Below are 26,696 nucleotides of genomic sequence, written 5' to 3' on the forward strand. Positions count from 1 at the left end.
GAAATAGCCTCATTGGAGAATTATTTGAAAAAAAGTTTAATACCCAGGGGACTAAGAATACCAACGACTCCTAGCTCACATATAGAGGAGGAGGAATTTACCAAGGAGTGGGAAGAGGCAGCTAGTCAATGTTCCGCACGCTTCATGCAAATAATATGTAAATTCGAGAACAAGAAATTATCTGAACTTGAAAAAAAGATTGAAAGTGAAGTTGAAAAAATTCAACAACTAAAAACAGATCCAGCCTTTGGCCCTAGTGAAAGCAAACTACAAGCCAACTTAGAGAAATACCAATCTATAATAAAACAAAGAAAACACCAAAAGTTTCTGAGAGATCATAGAGACTTCAAAACGGGTAACGTGTATAAAAGGTTTAATAACAATAAAAAAAGAAGGGTTGACAGTGATCAAATCTCAACCTCTGAGTACGAGTCCAGTGAATCTGAGACAGACCTAACAGCGACCCCCTCCACTTCCAGTGACAGGGGGATTCTCAAAAAAGGGGTTACTTTTTTAGACCACACGCAGGGGGGGGAAAATCGCCCTTACCTGCGACCAAGGCCCAGAAGACAGTTCAACAGAAGGAACCGGTACTAAATGATAGACAGATAGTTAATTTGTCTGGCTATACTCCAACTCAGTCTGAGCTGGACTTATTGGCTAAAGGCCTATCATATATCCCCGTACCACGTTTCGACAAATTCACCTGGGTCAAAGATATCCACCTCTTTGCCCGCAAACTCATTCTGCACAAGAATTATCTCCTGAACGAAGAGAAAAAAGCAAAAAATCTAGGCTTAGAACTTAGGGACTACCGGCTAACCATGATGCTGGCGGAACTACTAGAAGAAAATGATATAACTGATGTAGCCAAATACCCTCAAACAACCCTGAGGAACAAAAGTCGTTATTGCCCGAGATTGGGAGATTCGAAATATGTTGAAACCTTTGTAGAACTCGTATGTGAAGAAATTGAAAAGATCTCACCAAGCGAAACAAGTCACAAACCTAATTCCAACCTTACGACAACAGAGTTTAGGGCCTTAAAGGGTCTACAAGATAACCAAGCCATAACAATTAAACCCTCTGATAAAGGGGGCAATATTGTCATCATGGACACCCAAAATTATGTGGAAATGAATAAACGGATTCTGGAAGATCACACCACTTATAAAATCTTAAAACAAGATCCCACACAAATATTCCTAGAAAAATTAAAAAACATTCTAATACAGGGCTTAGAGAACAATATCATTTCCAAAGATGAGTTTAACTACATGGCTGTGGGCAGTCCTCGTATCTCAACTTTCTACAGTCTACCCAAAATCCACAAACTGTATAAAGTATTAACAGGTAGACCCATTGTCTCAGGGAATGACAATATGACCCAAAATGTTAGTGTTTACCTGGATTATGTTCTGAAACCACTGGTAACGAAACTCCCGTCATACTTGCGGGATACCAAGCAGACCCTATCAGTATTAACCCAGGTTCAGCTACCAACAAACTCCCTAATCTGTAGTCTAGACGTTGAGTCTCTTTACAGCTCAATTCCACACCTACTGGGCATAAAACATACGGAATTTTTCTTGCGCAAGAGAGGAACATACTTGGATAAACACACAGACTTCACATTAAAACTCCTTAATTTTGTGCTAACACACAACTTCTTTTTATTCGATGGAGTGTTCTACCACCAGGTGCAGGGGACTGCTATGGGGACGTCTTGTGCGCCCTCATATGCCAACCTGCACCTGGGTTGGTGGGAGGAACAAATTGTCTTCTCACCTTCCTCCAGAAATCCCCTGACCCAGTACATTCACCTTTGGAAAAGGTATATTGACGATATCATAATTGTCTGGACTGGGTCAGGGGAACAATTTCTCCACTTTGTGCAAGACCTAAATACCAACAACCTAAACCTTAGACTCACTGCTGAGATTGGTACTCCCTCACTGAGCTTTCTGGACCTTCTGGTCTCTCCAGACCATAAAGGTGGAATCCAAACGAATCTGTTTAGAAAAAGCACAGCAACCAATAGCTTGCTAAATTGGGAAAGTCACCACCCTACTCAACAGAAAAAGGGGATCCCAATTGGCCAATACCTGCGCCTGAGACGCAATTGCTCGAATATAGATGACTTCAAGATAAAAGCAAAAGAATTGCGCCAGATGTTCAGGTCAAAGGGATACCCCAACAAATGCCTAAAGAAGGCTTATCACAGGGCATTAATTACAGAACAAGAGAGTCTCCTTAGGGAACAAACAATCCCACCCTCGAGGTCTAAGGAAACAGAGCAAAAACAACTAAGATGCATAGGCACTTTTGATGCCGGTTGGGATCAGGTCAAGACAATCATGAACCGCTTTTGGCCTTTGTTGAAACAGGATGCACAGTTGAAAGATATCCTCCCGTTATATGCCTCCTTAACAGCTAGAAGAGGCAGGAACTTAAAAGACATGCTGGTACATAGCCATTTTCAAGCAAAAAAAGTTCCAACACATTGGCTGTCGAATAAGATCAAGGGCACTTATAAATGTGGAAGGTGTAAAGCCTGCAACCATATAAATATAAACTCCAAAACTTTCAGTGACAGCACCCGCATAGAAAACTTTGAATCCTCATCTTTCTTCAATTGTAACTCTAAAGGAGTAATCTACCTCATTACATGCCAATGTCAACTCATGTATGTAGGGAAGACCTTTAGACCCCTCAAGAAGAGGATCCTCGAACATATTAATTCAGTAAAGACCACGAGGAATATCGAAACTCCTGTCTCTAGACACGTCAAAACAGCCCACAATGGGGACCCTAATGTCCTCAAATTTATGGGCATTGAACTGATCAAACCAGATCAGAGAAAAGGCAACTGGGATCAACGTCTGAGAAGACGCGAATGCTATTGGATATACCGCCTAAAAACATTGTCCCCTAGAGGACTTAACGAAGGGTTTTCATATACCCCTTTTATTTAATAAGTCTCTACGAATAACATCCCTCTGAATCTAGAGCAATATAGTTATTGCCAGATTTTAGCGAGTCCAATTACTTATGAACAGGTATACTCTTTAACGTATAGACATACGATTTCTTAATCACCATAAGCACTAATCTAGAAGGATTTTCTGCCCCCCCCCCCCAACCCCCCCCTCTCTCTTCACGACTCCTCATGTCTTTACCTTGACAGACAGAGTCACTACCTGGGCCGATTCCATCTACTCTGAACTTTGCCCACCCCTAAATGAAGGACTAAACATCAATATGAACACACATTGATGCACTTAACCCCATATTCTCTTTCCTATGTTGAGACATAGGAGTTAATACTCTGCTTTCATCCCGACAGAAAGCAAAAGGCAATAAATACTCGTCCTCACAAGAGGTGAGCCCAGACCTTCAAAAGGATAAAAAGTCTCTGCACCCCTTTAGAGATACCAAATAATAGGATATATACCCCTTTAAATAATGAAGACATAGTGGCGAATAATAAACCCAATCAAAACTCTCATCGTATATATCTACAACTAATAACTAAGTATACTTTAATGGTGTGCAGATTTGTAACATATACCTACACAAAATTGGAATCAGCAGTAAGACAGTTAATTCACACTGTCCCGATAGTTGAAGAGAGACTCTTTATGTCCCACTGTCCACTATGGAACTTATACCTAACTCTCCAATGTTCACTGTTAACAGAAGAACCAGGTAAATGAATGGCACATTTAGCTGCCAACCAGCCTGATTATGCTCCACTGTCCACCACGGAGCTGATACCTAACTCCCAAACTTGTTTCGTTAGTAGGAGAGCTAAGTAATTCAATGGGACATTTGGCTGCCAATCACCCTGACGTAGCGGTTTACCCCGCCCACCCTTCTCACACGTGATCGCACCAGCGACACGTCACCGATGACGCCTTTGACGTTCACTTCAGTGATTGGCCAGCCTACATTCAAATACCGAGGGGAGACCGGGCGGCAAATTCTAGCCCCTGACGAAGGAGTATCATACTCCGAAACGCGCGTCGGGTTCCGTTTGCAGGGGGATTCCTCATCCACTGAGCACTCACTGAGCACTATGCACGTGGGAATCCCCGTTTGATCACTTTCATTATTTTTTCTTTTCTTTTTTAATTTGATGTTTGTTCTTTTGAACTTACAAGCTGGACTAGTGTAACGGCAGTTCGAGGGGACAGTTTGCAGGGCTTACTAGCGATAGAACACCCACGAAGGTGTTGGGGGGAGCTTATAGGAGATGAGATTCAGAGGATTACTGGGTATTGTAACCTGACTCTAATATATGAATTATCATACATCCGATTAACCCTTTCACTCCAAAACTATCCTGTGAAGCCTCTGTACAATGGACACTTGAGTTTCCCTTTTTTTTTCACTGTGCAACTCTGTCCCTCTCCACCTAACCGTCCAACCTCTGTAAAATTCAAAGGTATCTAATCTACTGCGTTTTTTCCCCTTAGTTTCTTCTATGTGGACACCAAATAGGGGTATTTACACAGTATAGTATTTTTATACTCTAATTCCTACCCTCTGGTGTTCAAACATATTCATTGGGAATTTCGCAGTGGCTTTCACCAACATCTTTTGGACACTGCTTAATGTATCCTTTCTTTAGTCTGCTTTAATAAAGTTACAGTTTTTACTGTTTATGTCAGGACACACATCTTGCTAGTGTTTCCAATATTGTTGTGTGTTATCTTTAGATACCTAGTTACTTGGACTTCACTGCAGGCATATCTCTATATTTAAATTGCTTTATTTTTTCTCCAATATACCAGGTGGATTGATAGCTCCTTCTCTCTCCTTTGCTTAACCCTGCAGGTGAGAGTGGGGGGAGCTGTCTAATCTGTTCTATCCTTTGTAAATTGTTTATCCATATCTGGGTTCAAGCCCAATCTAGGTGGAACTGGTACCACCACCCTGGCCCGTTACCCCTAGTCTCAGATTCAACAGTTTGCTGGTCAGAGACAGGGGTACTTAGTATCTAATCTTCTCCCTTATAGCTCTGTCAGCACCTGTCCATCCCACTTTTCTCTGTAAAAACTGATAAAGTAAATAAAGTTCACTCGCCAACACTCCTCCACGGTCCACCGCAGCCTCCAGCATCCTCCTTTGATGATATCAGTATCCAAACTGGCAAATAGAGAATCCACATATTCAACAGGGTAGGGAGTAGGTGCATTTTTGTTTTTCTGAGCTTTCCACTAATTCATTACTTCTCATAGAGGAACGATGCTTTGGAACTAGGCGTGGAGTTGAACTAAGCCAGTCACCACGCTCCTCCAATCAAATGCTGCTATCATCAGCATTTCATTCCAGAACAGAGTTTTTCATTTGGTTCTGGCGATGAAAGCGACTCTAATCTCAGTCAGGAAGACACCCACTAGAGGTGTATTTATCACTGCAATGTAAACATTGTAGTTTGTACAGAAATGCAATGGTTTACATGGCAGGGTTAAAATGACAGGATCTCTGCACCTGGGCCATTTAATTAAGATAACGTGGTCTAGGTGACTTTAGCGGTCCTTTTGGTGTTCGGTTGTGGATCCATTCATCATCTTTATGAAAACGATTCAGATATTGCACATTTACGGCACGGCTAATCTTAAAGCTAGTTAACAACTGATTGCAAATGAAACCATTTTGTTTTCATTCAGGCTGTGTCAGTCACAGCCAGGGGAGGTGTGGCTAGGGCTGCATAAACAGAAACAAAAGTCATTTTACACCTAAATGGCAGAAAATTGAGCTGTGAGACTGCATTGGCTTGATCAATACACGAAAACTGCTTAGTTAAGCTAAAGTTGTTTTGACTGGAAAAAGGAAAAGAAAGAATAGATGTCGCTAAGAGTTGGTGCTGCTACAATAACACCAAAGTGTACAGTCACTATAATACAGTCACTATAATACAGTCACTATAATACACTTAAAATGCAATATAAAATAAACCAAAAAAATGGTGTTTAGCGCACACGTACCATTTATCTTACAATAATCACTTGGTAAAGAGTATTTCTTTCTAGGCTACGGACTGCTAGTAGTATAAAAATGCTTGTGGCTTGAGTCATGGTGGTTGAAGCAAGTTGCAGCAATACAGCCTCATAATATCAATCTTTAAAGGAACATTCAACACATAAAACACTTTACCTTGCTGAAGGAAACAGTGCAACTCTTAAAGAAATACTCTTTACCAAGAGTTTATTGTAAGTTAAATGATACGTGTGCGCTGAACACCTTTTTATTGGTTTATTTTAAAGTTGTTTTGATGCCTATAGTATCCTTTCAAGTATGACATGTTCCTTATTGCCAACTTTTTCATTATTTATAATTCTTTAGCATTAGGTCACAAGTTATTTGATTTGGCTGCTTTTTAGCCTTTTAGGGAATGTACGGGGATTTGTTTACCCATTTTCTCTCATTTTTTTAAGAAAAACTTGACAACACTAGACTAGATTGAACGTTTATGCTTTCATCTCTATCTATGGAATTTTTTTTTTTTTTTTTTAGGATTAATCAATTTTAGAATGTGGTCCTTTTTATTTTAGTGGGTCATTTAGAACCTGGAGGGTGCCTTTAATATACTTTTTAAGTCATTGATAGGCATTTTGACCCTTCACTTGCATAATTCTTTTACCTTTCCACACTACCCTGAGATAGAGATAACTGATTCTTCCTCTTGCACTCAGACTCTTGGTTGCCTCTTAACTTCTGGTAGTGATTGCATCAACAACCATCCCATGATAGTGTCAAAATGTCAAACAATATGCGGTTTCCTGTATTCATTGCCCCCAAATAAACCGTATGCCTACCCAAACATTTGCTACTCTGCCAGATGGACCTTCACAGTTGAGAATTAATGTTTGGAATCCTCATGCCTATTGCACAATCCCTTAGAGTTGGTTGATGATGCGGAATCATGTGGTTGTCTTTGCTCTGTCACTCAGTGACACATCTGGCGACACACTCCCCACTCTCGGAGCACGCACTGGCAGAATGGACAGCAGAGGTCTCAATATAGACTCTCGGAATAAGACAGGAAGTCATATGATGAAAGCATGGGGCACTGTAAGACATCCAAATGTTACAAAAACAGAGGTTAATGTCAATTGTTTCTAAAGTAACTTTAACCCCACTTTCTTTTACTCTCTCTTTTAGCATATTTTATATCATTTTTGTACTTTTATTTTATGAGAGTGTAACATTTCATATGTTACACTCTGATATATAAATATTAAAAAAAAAATGTATGAATGCTTTTTGATGTTTAAAAAAAACATTTTCACATATACATTGTACTATCAGACTTTTTACCAAATGTTTACATTTTTAAATGTCTTCATATAAATTTGGTCTCTAGTCACTTGTCGATCAGTTCTTGGCACAGATGGGTATGCTGAGAGCAAAGGTCTGAGTGCTGAAAGTTGAGTGAAGGGGAGCCCTTCCCCTTTCCCAGCAAATACAGCATACACAGCGCATGCACAGGAAGCATGCGCTGTGCACGACAGGTTCACTTTTAAGCTATTGAGTGGTGTAGTCATGGGATCTTCCATAATGAACCTAGTATAAGTTGTATATCATCTACGTTATAGCCTGGGAACAAGTTCTAACTACATCCTAAACCTCAGAAGAGATGAAGAACATCTCAGGGCCAGGCACTCCAGCTGAACTATGTAACTCGTGATTGGTGAATCCACTAATTTCAGATCTGCTCATATCACTCCTGTGCAGGCCCACAAGGATTTTAGGTCCTGCGTGTGATGGCTACTAAGTATCTGTAGCAGCATCCTGTTCTTTTGTCCTTTTTCCTACCATTTAATAAAAATTACATTAATTTTTATTGAATTATTTTGTTTTTTCATACCAGTGTTTCTACATTCATCTCAGTACTAAATAACACCCCCACCCTCCTTTTGACCCACAATCAGAATCACTGTCGATGAATGCCACAAATTTGTATTTGAACGTTCGTCATTCTAATTTAACCAGTGAAAGCCAAAGAATCATGGGCAATGTAGTTCAATAATAGATAAAATAATAGATAAACAACTACATTTAGAACTCCCAAGCAGTGAGGTTGGCAGTTTTCTTACTGGGCACAATGCACCTGTTTTGTAGAGCCAGCATCATCACCTTTGGTTTTACGAGTCTTTAAACAATATTTGTTTTATTCCCACTCTTACAGCACGTTTAGTGTCAGCATGTTCTACAGGAATGACTCCAGCAAGGACCCGTATGAATTGGTGCTACCAGGGTGCACATCTCCCTGCCCACTGGAACACTTCACCCAGCTAACAGCGCCATTCATTCCACAGGACTGGAGGAAAGAATGCCAAGTAACAGAGCAGAGTCAGCGATCAGGTACGCAGGTGATAGTTATCGGTCTAGCCATCAGAGTATAAAGTATATCAGTTCAGGGACAGGACTTGGCAGCGTATGCTCTCAATTTGATGTATTGGCAATGTTCCAATAGTTGCAGATCCTAGTGATGTGATAAGAGGTAAAGTAAGGATAAAGTTATTTTCTGGTAACGTAACCTGATGAGAAAATTCTCTCTAAACTTCTGTACTTCCTTTAGACCCTTTTTTATTTTATTTTATTTTTATTTTATAGGATTTAGTGTCATTAGGGATTCCCTAAGCTTTCACCTTGTACAACTCCAGGTCCATGATCACAATCACCCCTCCCTTATGTGAATGTCTTATAACTATGCTTGTCTTCTTTTGAAATTGTTTTCAGAATTATCCCTCCAATATTTAATCGTAAAAAAATTCTAGTGCTTAAAGTTATTTACTTACACACTTCTAACGAAGAGACAAAATTACATCCAGAAAACGGTAGTCTCTGTAGTCATGGCAAGAAGATATGTTACAGTATGGACTTTCCTTTCCAGATGTCACCACTGTGGCTTTGTCAATCACTGTTGGAGTCCTTGGAGTACTACTGATAGCAGTGCTGTTTTGGGGCTGGAGAATGCACACGGCTACAACGTGGAGTCATCAGAACGCTTAAGCTTCACAAGGACTATGCAGACAAATCTTTAAATAGGCAATATTCCTAAAGAGGTGGCTGACTAAAATATTACTTGATCTTTGGTGGCTCAGACATCTAAACACAACCCTCCTATGTGAATGGAAAGAACCTAAAATGCAGAAATTTAGAACTTCCAGGTAAAAGGATGAATGTAGGTGAGGTCATGGGTGGAGATATGGCAACCCAGTACACCAGGTTGCTGCTGGGGAAATGAACAGATGTTCTGGAATCCCGTGGCACATGGCCTCTTGATTACTTTAGTGTGACATATCAGGCCTGTTGGAAAGATTATAAATTTTTACATACGGGTTCAAGCTTATGTACAACCCCTTTACCGTTTATCCTTGAAATCCTTTATGACTGCAAATTAGATTCCTGGCTAATCATGGCAGCATCACTTATGGATAGCTCCTCCCTTAGCAGTAACAGGACAGGAATGAATTAGATTAATTAATTAGACTAATACATATAAAGAGTCCTCCCCTTACTCTTTGGCTCTCTGTCTTGATTGCTGGGGCTCTCTGCCGCTGATCATTCCATTTTCGATCACTGGAACATGGTAGTGCGGTCCAGCAGGAGGAAGTGACATCTTGGCCGTATTCCGCGGGACCAGAAGTGATGCGGGGGTTGCACGGGTATGACGCGAGCACATGGAACGCATAGCGTGCATTCCAGCGTTCTGCGCATGCGCGCAACTACCGTTTCCCCCCGGCACTTTTTAAATCTGATTGATCTGAGTCTCTGTGTGCATGCTGCATCTGCTGATAGCGATCCTGAGTGCTTCACCTCCTTTGGTTCAGTGCATTGAAGTTGGTGTTTTTTCCTTTCCTTGGCTACTTAAATTGTGTCTCATTGTCATAGGGTGGGCTTTTTCTCCTTGTGATTTTTAAACTTTACTTGACATTCAGTTTGAGTCCCATTATAATATGGATTCTCCCTCTGCAACATCCCTCTCTAGAAAACATAGGCGAGCCAATCATTTTTAATATTCTGGGGTTTTTTAAAAGAGTGCCAGATTGAGCCTGTGATATATGTTTTGTTTCAGCCCCAGCAAACAATTGGATTCACCCCCAAGAAAATTAGGGGATAAAACCAATAAATGCGTTAACTGTTTGCACCTCAGGGAAGGAACCTTTGCAGAGAATACTTATTGGAAATAGCAGATGCTTCCAATAGGAGTTCCCAACAGGACGACCTTAAACTCTGAATTTCCCAAGCTATTGCTGAGGGCTTTAAGTCTACCCCGAATAAAGGTGGTCCATGTAAGAGATGCAGAGCGGAACCTCAGTCTTCATGCTCTGGGAGGTCTCAGATGATGGTGAGGAGGAAGTTGAATATACCTTCAGGTCTCTTGACTCTAAGTCAATTAATAGGCTGATTACCCATATCAGGGACATTCTTAGTCTCACAGAAGAGACGTCGGAGTTGAGAGAGGCTGACAGGTTCTTTGAGGACACCATAGGCAATCAGGGACACCATAGAAATTCCCCTTGGAAAAGCTTCTCCCATTCATCGACCAATAAGGCTTCCAGAGGGAGAGGATCTAGAACCTCTGGGAAGAACTTCTGAAGGTCTTCAGGCCCATTCTGGGGATGTGGGAGGAAGACTAAGGTTCTTCTACCTGGTGTAGGCCACAATGGCATAGGCCACAGATATCTGGGTCAATTCCATCATTAAAGAAGGTTACAGGATAGAGTTCTTCTCTTACCCAAAATCCGCTCTCTTCAGGAAGTCGAGGGTGTTGATGGGCATCAAACAAAGAGCCATGAGGAATTGCATCTCTACTCTTCAGGAACAAAGGGTTATAGAAGAAGTTCTGAAAGAGGAAAGGCTCAAATGAGTTTACTCCACAGTGTTTTGGGCTCCAAAACCCCAAGGAAAATAACGTCTAATCCTGAACTAAAAAGGAGTGAACTCCATGCTCGACGTGAGAACACTTGGCACCAAGAACGTTCTCAAAAATTCTTGTCACTTTGATAGCCTTCATAAGAGTAGGAGGTATCGAAATCTTCCATTACTTGGACAATATCCTCATCATAGGTCCATCCCAAAGGATAGTGGCTCATCATACTCTAGTGACGATGAACATTCTTCAGATCACGGTTGGCTTCTGAATGTAGAGAAGAGCTCCCTAATTCCGTCTCAAAAAATTGTATTCCTTGGAGCAGTAATAGACATGATCTCAACCCATGCAGGGCCGGACTGGGACAAAAATTCAGCCCGGGCAATTAAAGGCAGAGCAGCCCACTATTAGGGGCAGGGTCAGAAAGGGGGCATGTCATGTCACCACCACCAAATGAGTATGTTAATGTCACGCTTCTCCAGAGCATCCAGTGTTTTTAGATGGAAGTAAATGCAATGTTGTTTCTTTTGGGGCGCAAGCATGCGCTGTGTTTGCTGGCGATTTGTCTCTGGTATCCACAATAGTGGGATACCAGAGATCAAAACAGGAATAGGGCTGTTAAAGTGTTGTGCATGTGTGGGGATGTTCCCTGTGGTGTTGTATATGTTTGGAGGTTGCATGTGTGTAGAACAGACTTTTTGTGTTGTATTGTGTGTAAAGGGGTCTGTTTGTGGCGTACTGCATGTGGCTAGGGACTGCAGTCTGTGTTTCTGGGTTGTAAAGTATGTGTGTGTGTATTTATATAGGGCCTGTGGAGTGTGTGGGCCTAGTGGATGTAGTGTGTGCATGTAAAGAGCTGTACTGTGTGTTTGTGAGTGTATCTAGGGGCTCTAGTGTGTGTATGCATATAGGAGCTGTACAGCACATGTGTATAGGTGCAGTGATGTATGCATAGGTGGTGTAGTGTGTACAGGGGGTGCGGAATATGTATTTATAGGGGATATAAATTACTGTGTTTGCATGCAGGAGGTGTAATGTGTGTGTTTAAAGGGTCATAACGCATGAAAGTGCAGGGAGTGTAATGTATGTTTAGGGGGTATAGAGTGTGTATGTGAGTGCCGGGGGTATAGTGTGTGTGTATATAAGGGGTATAGAGAGTGTGTGAAGTGTGTTTGTGTGTAAGTGCAGGAGGTGTAGTGTGGATATAGGGCTATAGAGTGTGTGCTGTGTGTTAATGCAGGGGCTGTAGTGTGTATATAGGGGGATAGAGTGTGTTTAGTGTATTTGTGTGTTAGTGCAGGGGGTGCTGTGTGTTTGTGTGTTAGTTCAGGGGATGCTGTGTGTGTAGTGTGTTAGTGCAGTTGAGCAGTATGTTTGTGTGAGTGCAGGGGGTACAGTGTGTGTAGTGTGTGTGCTAGTGCAGGGGGTGCAGTATGTTTGTGTGTTAGTGCAGGGGCAGTATGTTTGTGTGTAAGTGCAGTGTGTGTATTGTGTTTGTGTGTTAGTGCGGGGGGTGCAGTGTGTTTGCGTGTTAGTGCAGTGTGTAGTGTGTTTGTGTGTTAGTGCAGGGGCCGCAGTGTGTTTGTGTAGTGTGTAGTGTGTTTGTGTGTTAGTGCAGGTGGCTGCAGTGTGTTTGTTAGTGCAGGGGGTGCAGTGTGTTTGTGCAGTGAGTTAGTGAAGTTTGTGTAGTGTGTTTGTGTGTTAGTGCAGGGGGTTCAGTGTGTTTGTGCAGTGTGTTTGTGCAGTGTGTTTGTGTAGTGTGTGTGTGTGTTAGTGCAGGGGCTGCAGTGTGTTTGTTAGTGCAGGGGGTGCAGTGTGTTTGTGTAGTGTGCAGTGTGTTTGTGTAGTGTGTAGTGTGTTTGTGCAGGTGGCTGCAGTGTGTTTGTTAGTGCAGGGGGTACAGTGTGTTTGTGTGTTAGTGCAGTGTATTTGTGTGTTAGTGTAGTGTATTTCGATTCAACAGATTGGGAGCAAAGGATAACTTTGCTCCTGCCGGTAAGAAAAGGGTTGAACTGGTGGAGAGGCAAGAAGAATTTGGCGAAAGGCTTCCTGTTAGAGGAACCTGCTTGGAACGTTATTACACCAGATGCAAGTTCTTTTGATTGGGGTGCCCACTTCAATTCCACATGGAAACAAGGGAAGGGTGTCAGGATCGGGACAGGGATCCAACACGCAGAGTACAAACAGTAGCCAGATACGTATACCGGACCTTAGAATGGCCGGACTAACGTAAGTAGTACAGTATAGAATGGTCAAAGACAAGCCGAGGTCGAGGGTAACAGAAGACAGGTAAGCGAGAGACAAGCCGAATCAAGGGTAACAGAGATAAGCAGAGTAAGGTAAACAAGCCGGGTCAAAACCAAAAGGGATAATAGAATACACAAGCACTGAGTGACTAGAACAAGCTAGAACCACGACAGGGCAATGAGCTAATGAAAGAAGCTCTGTTAAATACCCTGTTCAGAGCAGTAACCACGCCTCCGAGGCGTCCTGATTGGTCCTGCAGCAATTGAGTGACAGGTCGTTCCGGAGGAGTGTCCTGATGACAACTTCCTGCCTAGATGCTGTAAAAGGCAGTCACTCCCTCGCGGCCGGCCTTGCATGACCGGATAGACCGTGGAGAAGGGAGCCATCAGGCCGTCTGGATGGAGGAACAGCTAAGTCTCTACCTCTTTCAGAGGTAGAGACCACAGGTACCCTGACAGTACCCCCCCTCTCAGATACGCCCACCGGGCGGAATACACCAGGGCGAGAAGGGAATCGAGAGTGAAACGCCCTGCAGAGACGGGGAGCATGCACCTCCTCCTGAGGTACCCAACTTCTCTCCTCAGGACCTTAACCCTTCCAATCGACCAGATATTGCAGTTTCCCCCGGGAGATTCGAGAATCAACGATGGAATTGACCTCATACTCCTCCTGACCCTCCACCTGAACTGAGCGGGGAGGGGCGATCGTGGAGGAGAACCTGTTACATATTAATGGTTTTAGCAAGGAAACATGAAATGAATTAGGAATGCGTAAGGCATTAGGCAACGCTAAACGATACGCAACTGGGTTAATTTGAGACAGTACCCTGTACGGTCCAATATATCGAGGAGCAAATTTCATGGACGGCACTTTTAACCGAATGTTTCTAGTACTTAACCATACTCTATCGCCTGGAACAAACACCGGTGCTGCCCTTCTACGTTTGTCAGCGTGTTTTTTAACCAGCGTAGAATTGTGCAGAAGGATTTGTCGAGTTCGATCCCACAACTTTCTTAAATTGGCAACATGAACATCCACCGACGGTATCCCTTGAGAAGAAGACTCCGAAGGAAGGATGGAAGGATGAAAGCCATAATTCAAGAAAAAAAGGGCTAGAATGCGTAGAATCACAAATGAGATTGTTATGTGCAAACTCCGCCCAAGGAATCAAACCGACCCAATCGTCCTGGTGTTCTGAAACGAAACAACGTAAATATTGTTCAACTTTTTGGTTAGTGCGTTCAGCCGCTCCATTGGACTGAGGATGATAGGCAGAGAAGAAATTCAATTTGATGCCTAGTTGGAAGCAGAATGATCTCCAAAAACGGGAAACAAATTGGGAGCCTCTGTCAGAGACAATTTGGGAAGGTATCCCATGCAAACGGAAAATCTCCCTGGCGAATATCTCCGCTAACTCGGGCGAAGATGGGAGTTTAGGTAAGGGAATGAAGTGAGCCATTTTAGTAAATCTGTCTACCACAGTGAGGATGACAGTCTGCTTTTTAGAAATAGGCAAATCAACAATGAAGTCCATTGCCAGGCAGGACCAAGGCTTTTCAGGAACCTCTAAAGGGTGCAGAAATCCGCATGGAAGCGAATGGGGTAGCTTGGTCTTGGTACAAACTTCACATGCCCCGATGAATTCTTTAATATCCTTGCGTAAGTCAGGCCACCAAAAATCTTTAGAGACCAGCGCATAAGTCTTGCGGATGCCAGGATGCCCAGCCACCTTGCTGTTATGGAGACAGCGTAGCACCTCCAGTTGGAGAGCGGCAGGAACGAAGTGTCGATCCCCAGGGGTCTGTTTGGGTGCCAAATGCTGAAACTTCATGATCTCAGAAAGCAATGGAGAGTGAATCCTGAGATTCGTGTTCGCGATGATATTCCCCTTAGGAACTATGGAGGACAGAAGTGGTTCAGTTATAGTGGATGGTTCATATTGACGAGACAAAGCATCGGCTTTAGAGTTCTTAGAACCAGGTCTATACGTAAGTACATAATTAAAGTGAGTGAGGAACAAGGCCCAGCGAGCCTGCCTGGCGGACAAGCGCTTAGCCTCCCCAATATAAGACAAGTTCTTATGATCCGTTAGAATAATAACAGGGTGTAGTGTCCCTTCCAGTAAATGTCTCCACTCCTTTAAAGCCTTAATGACCGCTAACAGTTCCCTCTCCCCGATGTCATATCTGCTCTCAGGCCCAGAAAATTTTTTAGAGAAGAAACCACAAGGGTGTAACGGTTTATCCACCCCTAACCTTTGAGACAGAACAGCCCCAACTCCTGTCTCAGAAGCATCGACCTCGAGCAAGAAAGGCAGAGTCGTATCAGGATGAACTAGAATGGGAGCTGAGGCAAAAAGTTCCTTGAGAGTCTTAAAAGCACCAAGAGCTTCCTCAGACCAGAACTTAGTATCAGCCCCTTGTTTGGTCATATTGGTAATAGGCGCAATGATAGAGGAGTAACCCTTAATGAAGCGCCTATAGTAGTTGGAAAAACCAATAAACCTTTGGATAGCCTTGAGTCCTTTGGGCAAAGGCCAGTCTAAAATAGATTGGAGTTTACCAGGATCCATTTTAAAACCTTCCCCAGAAATCACGTACCCAAGAAAGTCTACCTGAGACTGATCAAAACTGCACTTCTCCAATTTGCAGTATAGACCATGTTGCAGAAGTTTGTGTAACACCTTTCTGACCTGTCTATGGTGAGTCTCAATCTCCTTAGAGTGTATTAGTATGTCGTCCAGGTAAACAATAACACAATCATGCTGAAACTCCCTAAGTACCTCATTAATCAAATCCTGAAATACTGCAGGAGCATTGCATAGTCCAAATGGCATAACAGTGTATTCGTAATGGCCATACCGGGTATTGAATGCCGTCATCCACTCGTGACCTTGCTGGATTCTCACCAAATTGTAAGCCCCTCTGAGATCTAACTTGGTGAAGATTTTGGAGCCCTTAAGACGATCAAATAACTCGGTAATCAGTGGGATAGGATAGGCATTTCTGACAGTTATTTTATTCAAGCCTCGGTAATCGATACAGGGTCTCAGCGTGCCATCCTTCTTCGTAATGAAAAAGAACCCCGCCCCGGCCGGAGAAGAAGACCTCCTGATGAATCCCTTTTCTAAATTCTCCTGAATATACTCTTCTAGAACCGAGTTTTCCTGAACAGACAAAGGATATACATGGCCCCTCGGAGGCATAGTCCCGGGTAGAAGCTTAATTTTACAGTCAAATGACCTGTGTGGCGGCAAAGAATCGGCATTCTTCTTGTCAAACACTGCCCTTAAGTCTAGGTAAAGGTCTGGTATTTGTCTTTCTGTGGACTGAGTAGGATTCTCCTGTATGTTAATATTAGCTAATGGAGAAACCTTGCACAAACACCGATCCTGGCAGCCCTGGCCCCACGAGAGTATCTCCCCTAACTCCCAATCGATAATAGGGTTATGTTCTTTCAACCATGGATACCCCAGAACTATGGGAACGGAAGGAGACGAAATGAGCAGAAGAGATAACTTCTCCACGTGTAGGATACCAACATTTAAATCAATGGGTATGGTCTCACGAAAGATAACAGGGTCTAGTAGTGGTCTACCATCTATGGCCTCAACGGCCAAGGGTGTCTCCCTTAGCTGGGATGGGAAATTGTTTTTACTAGCAAAGGCTTGGTCGATAAAATTCTCAGCAGCACCGGAATCTATCAAAGCCATAGCCCTTACTACTTCCCTCCCGCAAGTTAAGGAAACTGGTAGCAGAAGCCTGTGATCTTTATAATTAGGAGTAGAGGACAATATAGAAACACCCAAGGCCTGTCCTCTAGAGAGACTTAGGTGCGAGCGTTTCCCGGGCGGTTAGAACAGTTCGAGAGTAAATGACCCTTGGCTCCACAATACATACACAAACCCTCTCTTCTCCTGTACTGTCTTTCCTCCTCAGAGAGGCGGGTATACCCTATCTGCATAGGTTCAGGAAGCAAAGATACCGTGGAGTCAGGACTTGGAAAAGCGGGGGCTAACCTAAAAGAAGGTCTCCGGTTCCTCTCTCGAGTGTTCTGTCTCTCTCTTAAACGTTCATCTATACGAGAGATGAACGAAATTAAATCCTCTAAATTCTCGGGGAGTTCTCTGGTAGCAACCTCATCAAGGATTACTTCAGATAAGCCATTCAAAAATACATCCATATACGCCTGCTCATTCCACTTGACCTCTGACGCCAGAGACCTGAACTCTAGTGCATAATCCACCAGTGTTCGGTTCTCCTGTTTCAGACGCAACAGTAATCTGGCTGCATTAACCTTTCTACCTGGAGGGTCAAATGTTCTTCTAAAAGCAGCTACAAAGGCGTTATAGTTATAAACTAATGGGTTATCGTTCTCCCATAATGGGTTGGCCCATCTCAGAGCTTTCTCAATAAGTAGGGTGATAATAAATCCTACCTTTGCCCTATCTGTAGGATAAGAGCGAGGTTGCAATTCAAAGTGGATACTAATTTGGTTTAAGAAACCACGACACTTCTCAGGAGCCCCACCATAGCGTACTGGGGGGGTAATGCGAGAAGAAGCACCCACTATGGCTACCTCTAGACCTGAACCGACAGGAGAAACAGGGGTATTACGTATCTCCTCTGGTGGGTTATTGGCACGAGATAATAGAGCCTGTAGCGCAAGCGCCATCTGATCCATTCTGTGATCCATGGCTTCAAACCTAGGATCAGGAGAAGCCAGCTGACTGTTTGTACTTGCAGGATCCATTGGCCCTGTCGTAATGTCAGGATCGGGACAGGGATCCAACACGCAGAGTACAAACAGTAGCCAGATACGTATACCGGACCTTAGAATGGCCGGACTAACGTAAGTAGTACAGTATAGAATGGTCAAAGACAAGCCGAGGTCGAGGGTAACAGAAGACAGGTAAGCGAGAGACAAGCCGAATCAAGGGTAACAGAGATAAGCAGAGTAAGGTAAACAAGCCGGGTCAAAACCAAAAGGGATAATAGAATACACAAGCACTGAGTGACTAGAACAAGCTAGAACCACGACAGGGCAATGAGCTAATGAAAGAAGCTCTGTTAAATACCCTGTTCAGAGCAGTAACCACGCCTCCGAGGCGTCCTGATTGGTCCTGCAGCAATTGAGTGACAGGTCGTTCCGGAGGAGTGTCCTGATGACAACTTCCTGCCTAGATGCTGTAAAAGGCAGTCACTCCCTCGCGGCCGGCCTTGCATGACCGGATAGACCGTGGAGAAGAGAGCCATCAGGCCGTCTGGATGGAGGAACAGCTAAGTCTCTACCTCTTTCAGAGGTAGAGACCACAGGTACCCTGACAAAGGGGACCCAAAAAAAGAGAGTCGTCTACACTCAAATTTAAGGGAGCTGAGGGCCATTTAAAGAGCCATATTGGAATTGCTTCCGATGATAAAAAAAATCTTGGGTCCTGATCAAAACGGACAACCGAGCAGTTGCCTCGTATGTAAACAACCAAGGAAGCACAAGAAGCATATTGCTCTTGAAAGAACTAGCTCCCTTGATTAAAGTGGCCATGTACAGTCTCCAAGGTCTGAAGGCAATCTATCTTCCAGGTTCAGAGAACGTTACTGCGGACTTCCTCAGCAAAACAGAAATTCTTCCAGAAGAATAGAGGCTTCACCCAGCAGTCTTCTCATGGATTGCCCATCGGTGGGGCATACCCCAGATCATCCTGATGGCGACTTACCAGAATTATCAGGTAGAGAATTACTACTCTCTTCGTCCAGACAATAGGGCGTTGGGCCAGAATTCTCTCCCTTCTTTGGTCGTTCGATCTGGGGTATGCGTTCCCTCCCCTACCCATGATAGCCAGATTCCTGTGGAAGGTTTGGACGGAAGGAAAAAAAGTAATTGCCATAATCCCGATCTGGCTTCGAAGGCCATGGTTTCCTTTCTTAACCATGATGAGTCAGGAACGGCCTTTCCCTCTTCCGATAATGAAGAATCTGCTGACTCAGGGCCCAACTTCCCATCCTCATCCAGAACACCTCAAGTTGGGGGTGTTGTTTTTGAAAAGGAAAGACTTTGACAATTAGGCCTTTCGGAAACAGTGGTCAATACCCTTTTGCAGTCTAGGAAGGGTTCTACTTCCTCGTGCTACCATAGAATCTGGGTATATTCAGAGAATGGGCATCGGCTGAGAACATTGACTTCTTGCAACCTCACAATACTCAGATCCTGGATTTCCTCCAAGAAGGTCTGGACAAAGGCCTTATCCTCAGCACTCTTAGAGTTCGGTCCTCGGCTCTTTCAGCATTATGCAATATCTCATGGGCTTCTGATCCTTTGATCTCAAGATTCTTCAAGGCAGCTTTCAGGTTGAGTCCTCCTTCCAGATCCTGTACTGCTCCTTGGGACCTTCCTCTTGTTCTCAACTACCTGACTGATGATCTGTTCGTTCCACTTGAAAATTTGGATACTACCCTTCTGACTTACAAGACTTGGTTTTTGGTGGCTATTACTTCCGCAAGAAGAATTTTGGAGATTAAAGCCTTTTCTACCATGTCTTCCTGCCTACAGATTTGTGAAGAAAAAAACCTTTTAATTTGTGACTTTTATGTTTGGTAGTTTAAGCTACCAAACACTGACCACCCCCCTGGCTCATTATCTACAAAGGTAAACTGTCGATTGAGCGCTCTCGCTGGGTGGCTGCTGTTCGTATAGCCGAACGCCACGTGTGGGAGAAAACTGCAGCCATCTTGTTTGCACAAAAGGAGGCAGCGGGACTTGGTCGTCGAGTGTCTGGAACTAAAATCGGACACTCGACTTCCCGAACACCGGTAAAAACATACAAACGCCTGCTTTCTTTTCCCGAACAGCTAGGAGAGCACTGTTCGGTAGTTTTGTTCCCACAACATTGTCGAAATAGACCGACCGCACAGCCTAAACTCATGGAACTGTTTTGGGCAGGAGCCTCGTGTGCAGTCAGTCAAATGTGACTTCCATGAAATTCGAAAACTCCTGAACTGATCTGGGTGATTTTTGGAGATGTTGGTCACCCAGACCAGGGCTATCAGGGGATGTGACATTTATGCGGGTCCTGTATGTTTTGGGGTGTTTTCCAAGTTTCTGAAAAATTGTGTTCTCTCTGCCTGGAAATAATTAAGTTATTACTTTATCTGACCCAATTATCTCCAGGCAGAGAGGAGGGAATTAACTGTTTGTACTGGGAGTGTCACTGTTTGTCCCTGCATTGTCATTGGCTATATTAAGTTATGTCCCTGTGTTCCATCAGGTCCAGGGGGTGTTCCTCTGGCCTGGAAAATTGCATAAAAGCCAGTGTGGCACAATAAAGCTTAATTCCTGTTGTACCCTTCATGAAGTCTAGGCTCATGTTTGGGTAGCTGTCTATTTGCTGGGGAGAAACTACTTGGATGCTGCATTCGTCTGGAACTATTCACATCTACACCTGAACTGCAACTATAATCACTACGGCTTAGCAGTTCGGGAGAAATAGGCAAACAAGGTACTTAAAATACTAGTGTTCTTAACAAGATTCTATTAGGATAGGGTGTGTCTGAAACCAAAACCTAAGTTTCTTCCTAAGGTGGTCTCTCAGTTTCATCTCTCTCAAGTGGTCCTTCCATCATTCTATCCCAATCCAACTTCTACTGAATAAGTTAGGTGGCAAAGTTTGGATGTTAAGAACGGTCTGTCTCAATACCTTTTTCGTTCTAAGTCATACAGAAAGACTGACCAACTCTTCGTTCTACCTTCAGGAGCTAGGAGAGGTGAGGCAGCTTCTTTATCTACGTTGAAATGTTGGATTTCACTAATAATAAGGAAAGTGTCCGTCTCTAAAGGTCAGTCTCCTCCAATAAAAAGAGGAACACATTCTACCAGAGCATTGTCGACTTCATGGGCTAATTGGGCAGAGATTCCATACAATATTTGCAGAGCAGCTACCTGGTCTTCCCGATGACGTTCATAAAACACTACAAACTGGATGTGGCCTCTCCTTCCACCTCCTTTGGGAAGAGTGTTCTGTCCACGGTTTCTTTATCCCACCGATATTAAATTTCTTTGCAGCATAAGTATCTGCATAGTCTTTATCAGTTTCGTTATTCCCACCCTATATTTCTGTGAGCTTGGGTAGCCAGGAATCGAGAAAATGTATGAAACTTACCGTAATTTTCTTTTCCTGGCTATTTCTCATGTCAGCATCAGGGTTCCCGTCCATTCTTTTATTTTTTTCAGCTTAATAATTGGACTGTGGTGTAAGGGGAGGAGGGACTCTTTATACCCATCAGTCTAATTAATTCCTGTGACAGCTAAGGGAGGAGCTACCCATAAGTGATGCGGCCATGAGAAATAGCCAGGAAAAGAAAATTACCGTAAGTTTGCCATAAATTTCCTCTTACTCTTTAGGTTAGCAAGCAGCTAGTGGCCACTTTTATCATTACTGTCATGATTAGCCTGGTTTTTCAATATTAAGAGATACCCAAAATGTGATAAACCTATGCAATTGGAAAATTATCTTGAGCAGTGTTCATGTACAGGTAAACAATTATTTTTTTTAGTCATTTGTATGTTATTTCACTGTTTCCTCCAACATCACCTCACCCAATAAAATGTTTAATAATTTCTCAGAAATTAGTCCCTGAAAAAGAGTAACAAAGTTTCTTATTCTACTAGCTCCACAAAGGAGGTTTATTTTTATTTATTTTTAACATTCTAGGTAAAAAAAAAAAAAAAATGTTTCTTCTAACTACAGAATATAGTTGAACAACTTTTCAACAGGTTTACTAAATGGTCACTAGTTCCCAGAACCACTACAGCAGGGGTCCACAGCTATGTAATTCAAAGAATCATGGGAGTTGTAGTTCAGCAACATCTGGTGAGCCACAGTTTGAGGACCCCTGCACTACAGCTTAGTGTATTGGTTCTGGAGTTTTTAGTCTGTCCCTACAGGACATGCATAACAAAGGTAGTGTTTACATTGCTGCCTAGGAACTCTTTAAGAGCTGTCACTCAGATGGCCACTAGAGGCGTTTCCTAATCTAGTGCAGCACTGGTATTTTCACATCTCCACACTGCATCAAGGCACTGAATGCCCCCATAGGGATGCATTGACTCAATGCATCTGAGAAGATGCTGAGTTGTGCAGTTTTGCTGCACGTGCAATAGTCTTCCAATAGGAAAGCATTGGATTTGGCAGAGATCACTAAGATTGGTGATAGTCATGGAAGTAGATTTAGCTGCAGCAAGACACTTGTAAAAACACCTTTTCTATGTGATTGAATAGAGCCTGTCACAAATTGTTAAAAACTAGTAGAGGCCTGTATTGGACATGTGTTGAGCTAGTCCAGAATGAATTTATCATTCAAAATTTTGGATTTAATCAGATAAGCGTATATGCAGTGTAAAAAAAACTAATTCTGAAAGTATAATTTTGAGTAATAGAAGGTTTGAAATCTATGCACTTTTGGCCACTAGCCAAGTACACAAGTTCCCACTTATCTCTACATCAGTCTAGATTTTGAAAATTGGAACAGACTTGCAATTTAATTATTCAGAAAAAGTAAATTCAGTGATTGTTGGAACACCTCATTTAGTTACAACCTAGTGTCCAAGGTATAAGAAAGGCCCAAGAACAATGTTGTATTTTTTTAGTATTTGTTGTTTCAATATGCCGTGTAAGCCTATATCCTAATGACTGATCTACTGTATAAAGCTACCAATACTAGCCTAACAACCTGCCATGCTTACCACTATGCTTGGGGGCATGTATGTCGCATTATATATAAGCCACACGTTTATAACCCAAAGTGAGACGAGCCTTGTTAATGGCTTACTTTTCCTAGCATGTGAGCTCATAAGCGATGGTTATTAGCCCGATATGATTCTTCAATGTGGTTATGAAGTATAAGATTTAATACTGTTTGAAACAAGCAAATGTTTTATTGTTATTGTAAAGCACAAGCTATAACCTTGTTTACCTAGCTATGTTAAACAAAAAAGTGCCATGATTCTCTTTACTGCCATGTGATTAAGCATGTATACAATTCAGATTGCACAAGCTGTTGTGGCAGTGCCAATCCACATGTATGAGCTTTGCACGGAAAAAAATTAAAAAAGCCCAAGAAGTCAAACGCAAATGTATTGTCCCCATTTGAAGTTAAAATTGTAATTTGTTGGATTATAGTCCTGAGAGGGCACCAATTTTTACCCGACTTAGAGCACTGAAAGAACCAATTTAACCATCATCAAATTACAATGCCAATCACATTTGTAAGTTATAGATCTGCAAGACATACTAGATAGATTCACCTGCTTTTTGCACACCAAGATTTTGAGTAATGGCACATTCTAAGTCTCACTTTTTAAATCCATGTGACTAGATATGTTGTAAACACGTTTCCAGGGTTATTCTGCAACATCTTGACCCATCACAAACTTTAAAGTGATTAAATACAATAGACAAGTTACCTTGGTTACACTTTATTAACAGGTAGTTTTCACATGTGAGGCATTTTAAAATCTGCTGCACGCCAAATTAGTGGTTAGAGTGCCAAGTGTGCTGCATTAGTTCAATGCTGAATTCTACAGTTACTTCACATCTAAAGTAGAATTTTAGTGGAGTATTAAGAGTAATCTCTCGATCGAGGCAAGGAAGGTTTCAAACAACCTTACACAGTTGTTCCTAAGCTTTAAACCATGTTTGTAACACAATAAAGTTGCTTTATTCCAGCATTTTTCGTCAGTCCAGTATATCCTGAAACAAAGAAATATTTGTCAGAATAAGAAGGTTGACAGCTCAAAGCTTGAGCAAAATATCCGCCTAACATGTTTACAGCCATTTCACAAGCAGTCACAATGATAACCCCTTAAAGCAGAGGCAGGCATCTTTAGGAACTCCATATGTTTACTACAGCTCCCATAATGCTGGCAAAGTATCAGGGGATATGTAGTTCACATCTGATAACCAAAGGTTACCTACCCCTGATTAAAAGCCCCTAGAGGTTCCACGGATGTAAAAATTTCAGATTTCCACATTGTCCCTGTTCCTAAGGGAAAGTATTGGAAGAATAAGTCTCACCCTTCCAGACCTTTTATCTATAGCGTTCCTTTGAGGACTAGTGATATTTTATGCTGTCACTCCATGAAGTTCTTTTAATACAGCCCTGATGCTTAAGTGAGTGAGACATACCATGATTTAGATCTTTAAAAGCTAGCTTAGTATACGAACAGTTCACTTTATATTAAAGACTGCTTGCCACACTGTAGATTATGGTCCCTCAGTCCCACTGCATGTCAAGACAGTGGGGCACAGTTATCGCTCAGCAGTTTCAGAGCCCAGTGCTGACATCATAGGGACAACGCAATGTTAATTTAGATAATATGCAATCGTAATACCTGTTCACTGTCAATGAGACGTCAGGGTCACCTTTGATGTTGACAAGGCCTGTTGAGACAAAAGTCACAGTTATGAGGATGGTTCTTCAAAAACCTGCTCATGTAAAGACAAAAACTCCATGAGACAATTCCATTTTAAATTAGTAATCGACATTTAGGTGCTAGATTTCCTGTCCTTCAGGCCCTCTGCATGTCAGTACAAAGGGGCACAGATATCGCTCATTCTAATTCAGAGCCCAGTGCTAGCATCATTGGTTCAGGATGTGCACCATATATCATGCTATGTTTAAAAACCATATAGGATGCAAAAAAGACAACTTACATGTTGCAGTTTGTGACACTATCGGATTGAGCGTTTCCACAGCAAGTCTGTATATTCCAAAAGTAACCTAAAAAGTAAAAAAGCACTTGTTACAGGTAGTCAAGTGGCTGACCTTTGGTACAATTACAATAAAATAAGATTCAGTCAGTTGCTAGTCAGTTGAAAGATTAAAGACTTTAGAAGATTTAAAGCCAGTTCTAAAACAAGAGACTCTTGGCACTCCTGCATACCCATGATACTCTGCAACAATCGGGCTTCAAATAATGTAAGCCATGCCCTTTAGCCAGAGCCTGTTCTGTTTGGTGGTAGAATTTTTGGACAAGCACATGTACAACACTAATAATTAGACAGGTACCCAAGTTACTTCAAGTGAAAAGCAGAATCTCAAGCATTTCTAGATAGGGGTTTGGGTTCTTCAGCTAATGTTATGCAGTTACAGTAAGCAGGTAAGAGTACTAGTAACATGGGCATTTTCCTTTGCTTAACACCTTGTTAAAACTGAAGGACCTACACCATAAAGGCACTATATATAACTATGAAAACTAAATAAAAGTCGCCTACATAGCCAAGGCATCTTATCAGGCTTAAATGACATTATCTAAAACTAGTTAAATTATTTAAATTATTTAAACATGTAACTTATTCTACATTTCCAAAAACCTCTTCCTACTTTAAGGAGAGAAAAAAGGTATCTACACATTACACAACCCAATAAAATAAAAGTTACACGTTACATTATTTAAATCATTGTAACTGTAGGTATATTACAGGATGCTGAACTGGCCGTTAAGGGAATCAAACTAGTGATACAGATAACGGAGAGGTAAGAAACCCCCCAAAAGTGATTGAAGCCACGGATTGTTTTAAAGTTATTCTAACATTTACTTTCGAACCGCTTCTAAGTTAGAACATTCTAAATGGAACAATTAAGGCACTGGATACATACCTGTGTGACCAGGGGCTGGAAGCCACCTAGCAGCTCATGGCAGACACGTTGTGAGCCAAGCTATGGCCAAAGCTGTGCAAGTGCTTGGTTTAACCCATAACCGGGTGTCCCCTCATCCTGTCACTGCATTGAGAGGCCGGTCAGAGGGCACGCCGGCAGTCAGCATGTCGGGCTCCGTGCACACCTTCCAACACCGACCCATACCCTTCCACTTCCCGAGACAAAGAGGGCCACGTGTGTCGCTGAGCGCTTTAAATATGGCCGCCTGAGGACCCAAGTAAGCCGGCTGCAGCAATGCCTGTTTACAAACTGCCATCTGAACACATTCTTTGCAGGCATTTTCAGAGGCATCCTAAAACCAAGTAAGTTATAACAGAGACCTAAGATTATTTAAAGAAGGGGTGTCCAAACTTTTGTCAAAGAGGGCCAGATTGGATGAAGTGAATATTTGTGAGGGCCGACCATTTTGCCTGACATTCTTTGAACCATTAAAATTTATTGCAAACGGCATACTTTTCATTTCATCTCTTTATTCTGTATCTCTTTTATTCTGTCTCTGTTCATTAAGCCCCTTCTCTCTTTTATTCTGCCCCTTCATTCTCTGCCCCTTCCCTTTTTTATTCTGCCCCTTCACTCTTTTATTCTGCCCTTCCCTCTTTTATTCTGCCACTTCATTCTCTGCCTTCAGGGAGAAGGAACCAAATCCAGCGACGTTGATGTCCAAGAGATCCCGCGACGTCCAAGAGATCGCAAGAACGCAGACTGAGAACGAGCAGTGACTGCACTGCGTTCTCGCAATCTCTTGGCCCACAGTGAATCCCCGCGCGCCACTCAGGACCACGGCGTTCAAAGATCCAGGGATCCTGAACAGCGCTCAAGTAGTCACTGGGGGCCACAATAGATAGATTAGG

The 26,696-nt window shown here is 42.6% G+C and overlaps 1 protein-coding gene, 1 long non-coding RNA gene and 1 other non-coding gene across 4 annotated transcripts in view; 1 reads left to right on the top strand and 2 right to left on the bottom strand.

Moving 5' to 3' along the window:
• LOC134578156 (testicular acid phosphatase homolog) overlaps positions 1-9,500 on the top strand; it is a 62,502-nt gene extending 53,002 nt beyond the window's left edge. For both annotated transcript variants that reach the window (XM_063437158.1, XM_063437159.1), the window contains 2 exons: positions 8,198-8,373; positions 8,906-9,500. In XM_063437158.1, coding sequence (XP_063293228.1) covers positions 8,198-8,373; positions 8,906-9,024 — 295 coding nt within the window. In that variant the 3' untranslated portion in view covers positions 9,025-9,500. The remainder of the gene's footprint in view (positions 1-8,197; positions 8,374-8,905) is intronic.
• Positions 9,501-23,598: 14,098 nt separating this feature from the next.
• Positions 23,599-25,999, bottom strand: LOC134577217 (uncharacterized). The gene is made up of 3 exons (XR_010085960.1): positions 25,786-25,999; positions 24,840-24,906; positions 23,599-24,566 (listed from the first exon to the last, which is right to left on the bottom strand). It is a non-coding gene; the product is annotated as an uncharacterized LOC134577217 (long non-coding RNA).
• On the bottom strand, positions 24,393-24,481 carry LOC134578228 (small nucleolar RNA SNORD88). Its single transcript, XR_010086093.1, has one exon. It is a non-coding gene; the product is annotated as a small nucleolar RNA SNORD88 (small nucleolar RNA).
• Positions 26,000-26,696: the final 697 nt, after the last annotated feature.

This window comes from Pelobates fuscus, chromosome 11 (genome assembly GCF_036172605.1).
Source record: "Pelobates fuscus isolate aPelFus1 chromosome 11, aPelFus1.pri, whole genome shotgun sequence".
Classification (NCBI taxonomy): domain Eukaryota; kingdom Metazoa; phylum Chordata; class Amphibia; order Anura; family Pelobatidae; genus Pelobates; species Pelobates fuscus.